Here is a 9,980-nt window from a genome sequence, read left to right as displayed (position 1 = left end):
TTAGTGCTTGTACTTCGCAGAACTGCTCACGAGCTTCTTCTTCAGATGCTTCGGGATTTTCTCTTTCCGCTTCTCGCGCTTCTCTTCCTTGACTGCTTTCTTGTGCTCCTGCGCTCGTGGTAAGCTGATAAAATGGCATTCGGTGAGAGGGGCGACGTACTTTCTTAGAGTCCTTGTCCTCGAAGCGCTTCCCACGAGGAGTTCCCTTCTCAAATCTACTCTCATCATCGGTATCTTCACTATCACTCCTCTCTTCACTCGGAAGCGAACTTCCCTCCATCGTATCCTCGCCGTCTGCTTCATTACCTGAAGACATGGGAACCTTGTCTGCCAATAGGTTCCGGTAAATGAGATCATCTTTCTGCCCTTTTCCGATCTTCTCCGCGTCACGCTCAATATCGTAAACTTGCTCTAGTGTCTGGGGGATATACTGTTGTCTGAAGACCTCGTTGTCGACCTCCTGCTCCGCAGCAGCTTGCTCGCCCTCTACCTCTGTAGGTCTGTTAAGCAGTAAGTTCTCCAAGGCTTCTGACAGAGCAGTTTCTTGTGTGGGTCCATCATGGGTGGTGATGAATGCGAAGACAGCTTGCTCGGACAGAACTTCGACACTCTTTCTCCGGAAGAAATCCGAGACGTTCTTGATGTCCATTCTCAGGAACTCTAGAGATCTTGGATGGTCGTGCTCGACACTTTGAGAAACATCTATGATAAATAGCTTCTTCTGGTGGTACAAAACGTTATACTCGCTTAGATCTGCGTGTACGAGTTTGCACGTATGATACATCCGCCGCATGAGCCCGATCATCTGGATGTACAATAATCGCCATTGCTCATCGACGTCCTCGCCTTGCAGCTCTGCATCGCGCAGTCGTGGTGCCGCCCAGCCTTTCTTATCTCCGAGAAAGCCCATGACCAGAACGTGCAGACGAAGGTAAACAGGCTCGGGACATGGGATACCGGCCAGATAGAGTCGCTTCAAATTGCGGAACTCCTTCTCTGCCCACACCTTGACCATAGCTCTATTGTTCCCTTTATGGTAGCCTGATCTGAAACGATGCTCGCCGGTGACATAACGATCTCGATCCTTGAACACCAGGATGCTGGTCTTGTAAACTTTGATTGCGCGGTGGATACTTGGCTGCTCCTCGCCTCCGTCGCTCGTAGGTATTGAAATGGCTCCGTACACATTTGCCTCCTTTCCAGTGCTCAGACATCCGTTGACCTCTGATACTATGCCTCTGTTGATCATCTGTAACAGAATCATGCGAGTCCGAGGATCCAACACTTGCTCGTTCGTCGCCCGATCGGACTTGTCCTTCCCATGGGTTTTGCTTCTCTCTCCTCCCCCACCGCCCTCCAAGCGAATTTTCCCGGCATGCTTAGCAAGACTGGTTATTTGGTCGTCCACACTCGTCTGCGTGTTGGCAATCGGCTTCTGGGAGTTGACTCGGGGGGCAGTGGCGGTCGGATCGTTCATCTTCCGCTGGCGATTATACGATTTTGTAAGATTGCCCGAGTTGGGATCATAGTCTACATCGTCGAAGAACTCCTCATCTTCCTCCTCGAACAGATCATCATAGGTCTCGTCCTCGTTGTCTGCTGCGTAGCCACCGGTGGGTGTTTGTGGCGGGGCGTCCTGGGAAGTCGTTGATGTTGCATAGCCATGACTTGGTAGGTAAGTATGAGTGGGAACTTGAGCTGCTGCTAGCGCAGATTCCTGGGAAGTTGCATTTGAGTCCGACATGGTGAGGTCTTTAATCCGTCTCGCCAGATTTGAGGCAGGTCGGAGTGCTGTGGTATTGTGGCGTTGTAGTGTTGAGGTGTTGAGGTGTTGAGGTGTGGTAATATTTGTGCATCACCCCGCTACTCGATATAAGTTTCTGCCGGCTCTTTCACCGCCCAAATCGCGCCTGGTCTCTTCGCGTCAAGGAATATTGTCCTCCTTCACGCGTTGGCGACACGCGGATTCCCTTCAACTCTCAGCCATCAACCCAACCCGGCCACCAACCTCTTCGAATACCTTCATTCTCCAGCTTTCTGAAGACATTGAATACCTGGCCTGGACTCGTAGACTAATCTCGCCAACCGCCACGGCGGCGCATAACAACCACGAAGATGTACATCAAGCAGATCATCATCCAGGGCTTCAAATCGTGAGTTTAACTCTTCTACGCATGCGACTGCGGCTAAAATATCGTAGCTACAAGGAACAGACAGTCATCGAGCCTTTTTCGCCCAAGACAAACGTAATTGTTGGTCGCAACGGCTCCGGAAAGAGTAATTTTTTCGCAGCAATTCGCTTCGTGCTCAGCGATGCCTACAGTCAGATGGGTCGCGAAGAGCGACAGGCGCTTCTGCACGAAGGGTCAGGATCCGCTGTCATGTCTGCCTACGTAGAGATTATATTCGACAATAGCGACGACCGATTTCCCACAGGAAAGGAGGAGCTCATTCTCCGACGAACCATCGGTCTCAAGAAGGACGAATACTCCCTGGACCGCAAGAATGCAACCAAGACCGATGTCATGAATCTTCTTGAGTCTGCCGGGTTCTCCCGGTCCAACCCATACTACATTGTTCCTCAAGGACGAGTCACAGCATTGACGAACATGAAGGATCCAGAACGACTGAACCTGTTGAAGGAGGTCGCCGGCACTCAGGTCTACGAAGCTCGCCGGACGGAATCTCTAAAAATTATGACCGAGACCAGCAATAAGCGGGGCAAGATTGACGAATCTCTCGATTACATCAAGGAACGTTTGGCAGAGCTGGAAGAGGAGAAGGAGGAGCTACGTGGCTATCAAGAGAAAGACCGGGATCGACGCTGTCTCGAGTATGCATTCTATCAGCGCGAGCAGAATGCTTTGACCGCCGCCCTGGATGAGATCGAGGAATTGCGACAACATGGCCTTGACGGCTCGGATGGCAACCGCGAAGAATTTATAGAAGGAGAAAAGGCGGTGTTGCAACTTGAAAATGAAATCAAGAAACTCACTCGACAAATGGAGCTCCTCAAGCTCGAGCGGCGTCAACTAGAAGAGGATAGGCGAGAAACCTCAAAGTCACAGGCCAAGGCTGAGATGACGGTCAAAACTCTGACCGACGGACTTTCGGCTACGGAGCAAGCTAGAACTAAGCAACAGCAGGAACTGAAGTCGGTCAAGCAAGAAATAAAATCGAAAGAAGACGAACTTGCCAAACTACTTCCCGACTACACTAAGAGAAAGGCCAAGGAGACCGAAGTCAAGAACAACTTGGATGTTGCAGAAGCCTCGAGAACGCGTCTTTACAATAAGCAAGGCCGGGCTGCTCGTTTCAAGAACAAAGCAGAACGCGATTCGTGGTTGAACGCGGAGATTGAAACACTCAGCACTGCCCTGGGTGAGCAAAAGGCCAATCGCATCAATGCTGCCGAGGAAGTCAAGGCCGTCCAAAGTGAAATTCAGAACGTGGAAGGGGGCATTGCTGGCCTTCGCAAGCGTTTTGAAGGCTGGGGAGAGAGTAGGCAAGCCTTGTACGAGGAAGTTACAACCGCCAAAGACAGTCTCGAGAAGCTGCAGGACGAGCGCAAGATTCTTAGACGTGAGGATGATAAGCTCACGTCACTGGTCCAGGATGCTCGTCAGGAGAGAGATCGCGCTGAGAAGGACCTTTCCAACACCATGGATGGTGCTACGTCACGAGGTCTTGCGGCCGTTCGTCGCCTTAAGAGAGAGCATAATGTCTATGGTGCCTACGGAACTGTCGCAGAACTCCTAAATGTTCCCGAGAACTACCGTACCGCTACAGAGCAAGCAGCAGGCGCGAGTCTTTTCCACTATGTCGTCGACAATGAGGAGACAGCTACTTTCTTTGTCGACTCCCTCTATCAGCAAAGAGCGGGGAGAGTAACGTTCATACCCATGAACAGGCTCAGACTAAAAAGCAACAAGCTGCCAAATGCATCTGATGCCATAGCTCTAATAGACAAACTCGATTTTGAGCCGGAGTATAGGAGGGCAATGGACCATGTCTTCGGCAAGGTTGTCGTTTGTCCTAACCTTACTATTGCGGCACAATACGCCAGAAGTCATCAATGCAATGCCATTACTCCCGATGGCGACACGGCAAATAGGAAAGGAGCCATGACTGGCGGCTACATCGATCCACGCAAGTCACGACTCCAAGCTGTCCGGGCAGTGAACAAATGGCGTGATGAGTATGAAGCGCTGTTAGCCCGCCTTGAGGAACTTCGGAAAGAAAGTGAAAGCAAGGATAATCAAATCAATCGGGCTTTGGGAGTTCTGCACAAGCTCCAGCAACAATTGAGCCGAATGGACGACAGCTTCGACCCATTGCAGAAGGAGTTGAGAACCAGTAACTTGCAGCTGGACAAGCTGAGATATTCTCTTGAGGCCAATATTCGCCAAAAAGAAGTTGTTGATCAAATGATCAGAGACCACGGCGATACGCTCAGCGCTCTTGAGGCTGATTTGGCTTCTCCATTCAAAAAAGCCTTGACTTCGGATGAGGAGCGTCAGCTGGAATCGCTCAACACAACTGTTCAGGATCTGCAAAGAGAATGGAATGAACTGAGCAAGAGCCGTCGAGAACTGGAAAGTCGTAAACAGCTTCTGGAAGTTGACTTGAGGGAAAATCTCCGGTTACAGCTGGACCAACTGAACACCCAGGAAATCGATGCAACAGCCGGCGGTGGATCGGGAAGTCTCAAGGAGGCCCAGCGTGAATTGAAGCGAGTACAGAAGGCTGCAGCTGCCGTGGAAGTCAAGCTCCAGGAAACTGAGGCGCAGATTGAGGAGGCTGAAAACAACATTTCGAGCCTTCGCAAAGAGAAGGCCCAGGCAGAAGAGCAACTGGAAGAAACTGCCAAAGCGATCGAGAAATTTCAGAAAAAGATGGAGAAGAGCGTTGCGAGGAAGGCGTTGTTAACCTCATCCGCTGCTGAGTGTGCCAAGAATATACGTGACCTGGGTGTTCTTCCAGACGAGGCATTTGAGAAGTATTCCGACAAGGAATCAAAATATGTATGTCTCTATTTCGTCTTTACCCCTTGTCTTACATGCTAACATTACGTAAGATCACCGCCAAGCTCAAGAAAGTCAACGATGCTCTCAAGAAATACAAGGGTGTCAACAAGAAGGCTTTCGAACAATACAATAGCTTCACCAACCAACGAGAGGGCTTGATCAAGCGGAGAAAGGAGCTCGACGATGGCCTGAAGTCGATTCAAGATCTTGTCGAAGTGCTCGATCAACGGAAGGACGAAGCCATCGAGCGAACCTTCAAGCAAGTATCCAAAGAATTCGCCCAGATCTTCGAGCGTCTTGTTCCTGCTGGCCGGGGTCGTCTAGTCATTCAGCGTAAGACTGATCAACGGGCTCCCGCCAACGAAGACTCAGAAGACGAGCCTCGTGGCGAAGGCGTGGAGAACTACACTGGTGTCGGCATCAGTGTGTCCTTCAACAGCAAGCATGACGAGCAGCAGCGAATCCAACAGTTGAGCGGTGGTCAAAAGAGTACTTTCCCAAACTCCCTCATACCTGATCACAACTAACGGAATTTAGGCTTGTGCGCCCTAGCTCTCGTCTTCGCTATCCAACAGTGCGATCCCGCCCCCTTCTACCTCTTCGATGAAATTGACGCCAACCTCGACGCCCAGTACCGCACGGCAGTCGCGCAAATGCTCGAGGATGTTTCCGAGCAGCAGAGCTCTCAAAATGCGGATAATGGCTCGGGCGGCATGAGCGGACAGTTCATCTGCACTACTTTTAGACCGGAGATGCTGCTTGTGGCTAATAAGTGCTATGGTGTCACGTTCCATAACAAGACTAGCGGTATTGGTGCTGTGAGTCGGGAGGAGGCGCTGAAATTTGTAGATGGGGAGGCGCCGAAGTAAACCAATGGGTCTGTCGCCTTTGTCCTTTGGAATGGGGTGGGATGTAGCTTATGTTATGAATATGGTAGGGCGTTTAGAAATGGACGGATACTTGGGTTTATGGTCGGTCGTTGTATGGGTATGGCCGCACATGGTGTGCTGCACTTCTGATTTTCAAGTACATAGGTCTCTCGCTGCAAATATTGGCTACTTGCAATGGAGAGCTTCTTGACGTGCAGTGTTGTACGAAAATACCATCCGCGAAACTTATGCAGCAGCTGGTCCGGGAATTGTGTCGTATCCTCGGTTTCCATTTCTCTGTCAAGCTCCAGCTCTCCCCCCCCCCCCCTCCCCCGGCCTCCTCCCAATCCTCCCCCGTCGCTAAGTTGCTTCTCTGGTCACCGGGCGCCCGATTGAACTTGAATAAGCGGTCTTCAACAACTCTCAACATGCTTCTGAAAATAAACAAGCCATGAAAAGTCTGGATCCACGCGTGTCTGGCCCTGCTCGTGTCTGCTGCCTAAGACGGAGACATCTCCTAGCCGCTAATTCCCGTATAACATTGCGCTAAAGTTTGGGCCATCTCCTTCATCCTGGCTCCGGGGATGAGATGATTGCTTTATTATTACTATTTGTTACCTTACCAATCGAAGTGCGTATGACAGCGACTTATTTTCTTCTTGATGTCTGGCCTTTTTATCTCGAAAGCTGGGTACTTCGTATCTCTGATTTCGACTCGAAGTAGCAGAGCTGGCCTCGGGAACAGCCTCGATATATTATATATCGCTGGGTAGATTACTTTTCAACTTTCCTCGCTTAAGCCTCGCATCACAACAATGCGCGTAGAAAAGAAAAACAATTCCAAAATGGAAATAATTGAAAAAACACTCCAAAAACCCCAAAAACATCAAAAAGTTCGGCCCGGTGTCGAATTGCCTACATCTTTTGTCGTACCGTATTCCGCCGTGATTTGTCGTGTGTGGTTCGGTGCTTCTAAACCACTCGGCCCCAAATCGTTACAAGTTGTTGATCCTCCTGCCAGATTGACCTGACAAGTACACCATTGTACCTGCGCCACTGGTTGATATACGTGTGCAACATCTCGAAATATAACAGAGCTAGAATTTTTTTTTTCCCCATCGGCGTCAGTTCGGGAGAGGGGGGGAGGCTTCGGCCGCTTCCCCCTTACACGTATGGCCCGGATTAGAGACATCGCCAGGCTTATACGCCGGATAACTTCGTGACGTACATTTTCTCCTCATTGGAAGGGGGGGAGGAAGAGGTTTCCTTGAGTTTTTGTTTTCTTTAACTTCTGGTGAGTACAGGCTGAAAACTGATAGTCTACGACGTCGTTGATACAGATCATGCCTGCGACCACCGAGACTCTAGACAAGAAAGAAAGATCCTGCTTCTGAATCCATGCTGATCACTCTGTATTCAGTTTCTTGATTCTGAGCTACTTATTACCTCACAGTACCGCCCCTGGAGCCCATAGTAAATAGCTCAGCCCGTCACGAATCGACCATCCTCTCAGGCGCGTAACTGCTCAGACAGGGCGACGGAAGATACACGCTCCGAGTACGATGTTGAGGGCATGGGAGTTTACACCGAAACACCTCTTCCTATGATTCAAACTGTATTCTTCGGGGATGCGACGACCATTGGAGAAAAACAATGGGCTGCTTTTCCCTGCCCAGTAGAGGCGAGAGCGGTATATATGGCTGCAATCCTTACGCGTGAAACTTCGAGAGGAAAAGTGGGTAAAGGAAAGCCGGCCTGCAACATGGGTTTTCATTTGAAGCCTCTATAGGGAATCGTTCGCAATCCAACTCGGTCTCCAACGGAGACGAAAGCAGTAGGCTGCTTTTCAAGTTCCTGGATAGCAGAGCCAGTGGGGGATATGCACGAATGCCCGTCTTCCTTGCGAGCAACTGAATGTGACGTTGATTTAAATAGATGTATCCTATATCGCGGTGTGTGATGAAGGATTTTGCCATCTCCGCTCTTTTAACGGCTCTTTTAACGGATGCGGTGAATAAGGAAGGGAAGTGGCGTCTATAAGTCATCCTGTTGTGTACAGGATACTTCATCGAGCGGCAGAGACAGCTGCTAGAAGCTTTACAAGAATCCGAAGCCGTTTCGAGAAGTCGGGAAAGTTGCGTGGTTCAGTTTTTATTAGGGGAGTCCGGCTCAAATATTAGGAGAAAGTGAATGAGAAGTTTCAGAACGCTTTTCTGGGTAATTGCGCGCGTGAGTAGCAGCGAGTAGTCAGTTCCAAAGGATTGACAACAAGTGGGAATATGACAACCATACATGGATTAATTGACACTAAAGAAAAGTCAGTGAGAATAGACGTCACATTCCGGACATCTCTGGCTCGAGACGCGTTTCTCTCGGCGTTGATTGATACTGGTTATCCAGATTTCCGAACTCTCTATTATGGGAACAGGTTGGTTGGAGTACGGGACATGCCTATATTTTAAAACCATGGGTAGCGTGGCCAGAAAACTCCCTGTGTACGGAAGGGGAATCAAGTATTAATTATGGAATCACAATTAATTAAGCAACGGGGAAAAAAAGTGGTTACCAAGTCATGAATTGATACCGTCTGTTTGTTCTTTAAAGTTAAACTGTCTCCGAAGTCAACACGGAATATTGTACCTATTTGCAGAGCGGCAATCCGCTCAAACGCAAGGTATATAACAGAAACTGCCGTGACTGCTTTGTTCAAGAACTGTGGCAATAGCTTTTCCTAAGAACGAAGACCAATAAACAACGAATACGCATGCCTCTACAGCACCTGTCCAAGTGCGAGTAGGTCTCGTCAAGGTCGACCGTCAAAGTAAATCGTCAAAGAAGGGAGCGTATAAGGAGATTAAGGGCTATTAGCCGGTATATCTGTTTCTAAATATCTACATCAGCTTAAGGGATGACGATCGTTAAGAAATGACAACAAAAAAAGCAAACGGCAAAAATCGTTTCTTAATTATGCCTCCGCAGCTCAACAAGCAAATTCATATAGTCTTACTGCTTCACGAGGATTTAAGGCGTCGGATAAGATATTCGCTATATAGGAGGATGCAGAAACGCTCCTAAACACACCCTGCTTGAGGTAAGCACCTTTTCCTAGGTTGTCTAGCTTTGGCTGGGTATGTGAGCCAGTATACTATACTTCATACATAACAGAAGGTGTCTTTGCTCTTAATATACTTTTCTTTCCCAGTCACGTATGGGTTCCCAAAGAGGTGCTTAGGTAGAAGTTCTTGTGTTTATGACTTTGATTAGTCTAGGGCTATTAGTTCTGGTTCAGCTGGATATTGTTAGCTTTAAGTAGGTGAAGACGGTTAGACTTGATTAAGCTAAGACTGCTTGTCTGGATTGGCTTGAGAGCCTACCTGGACCTTACATTTCTTTTATTAGTTCTATAGTCATTATATCCACCTTTTTTCTCTTTTCGAGGCTATCCTAAGTTACCATTCCAATTGCGGCTCCCACCTTGAGAGTTTCCATCAGAGCATTTGTTATTCTCATTTTAGTAAACCAGTTATCCTGATGCCTCAGGCGAAACATAACAGGACGATTAAGCTACCGGTATGTTTAGAGCCAAAAGATCGGCTCAAACGAAAATACATCTTCGGAAATGTAGTGATTATCTACTACGTCTTTAAAGATATTCTAGATGCTCATATACATATACTTTCCACGCTCACATCCAAAGACTCATGAGATCGTTGTATATCATCTTCCTCGATATTTGCACCCCCACCCTCGTTTTCCCGACTGCTTGCCGACTATATATATATATACCTCTATTACACCCACCATCGAAGAATAATAATAATTTCCGATTCACCTCCGAAATCAGCTCAATTCTTTCCTCCTCCTCAACTACACACCCTCAGCCACGAGCAAGCACGACCCTCCAAGCCAGCTAGCTAGCAACACCTTACTAGAAAAACCCCCGACCTCTCTCATCAAAGGACCAATTCGCCGCTCCGAACGAGAAATCCTATCTCATACACCCAAGTCTTTCAGAGCACTCACTCACCGCAGCTCGACCTAAGAAACCAGAAAGCGGGAGTTCTAGACCCGGCATGATTCACGA

General features: G+C 48.7%; 2 protein-coding genes across 2 annotated transcripts; one reads left to right on the top strand and one right to left on the bottom strand.

The window, feature by feature from the left end:
- On the bottom strand, positions 1-1,744 carry L3040_000794 (uncharacterized protein; the record flags this gene model as incomplete). The annotated part of the gene is made up of 2 exons (XM_007288107.1): positions 1-108; positions 161-1,744. 2 exons carry the CDS (start codon positions 1,742-1,744, stop codon positions 1-3), a joined length of 1,692 nt encoding a protein of 563 aa, XP_007288169.1.
- Positions 1,745-2,115: 371 nt separating this feature from the next.
- L3040_000793 (uncharacterized protein) lies at positions 2,116-5,896 on the top strand (the record flags this gene model as incomplete). Its single annotated transcript, XM_007288108.1, has 4 exons — positions 2,116-2,153; positions 2,201-5,024; positions 5,078-5,516; positions 5,565-5,896. 4 exons carry the CDS (start codon positions 2,116-2,118, stop codon positions 5,894-5,896), a joined length of 3,633 nt encoding a protein of 1,210 aa, XP_007288170.1.
- Positions 5,897-9,980: the final 4,084 nt, after the last annotated feature.

The sequence above is a fragment of the Drepanopeziza brunnea genome (assembly GCF_022702325.1).
Source record: "Drepanopeziza brunnea f. sp. 'multigermtubi' strain 214-2 chromosome Unknown ctg1, whole genome shotgun sequence".
NCBI lineage: Eukaryota > Fungi > Ascomycota > Leotiomycetes > Helotiales > Drepanopezizaceae > Drepanopeziza > Drepanopeziza brunnea.
This window is presented reverse-complemented; position numbering and strand designations above follow the sequence as displayed.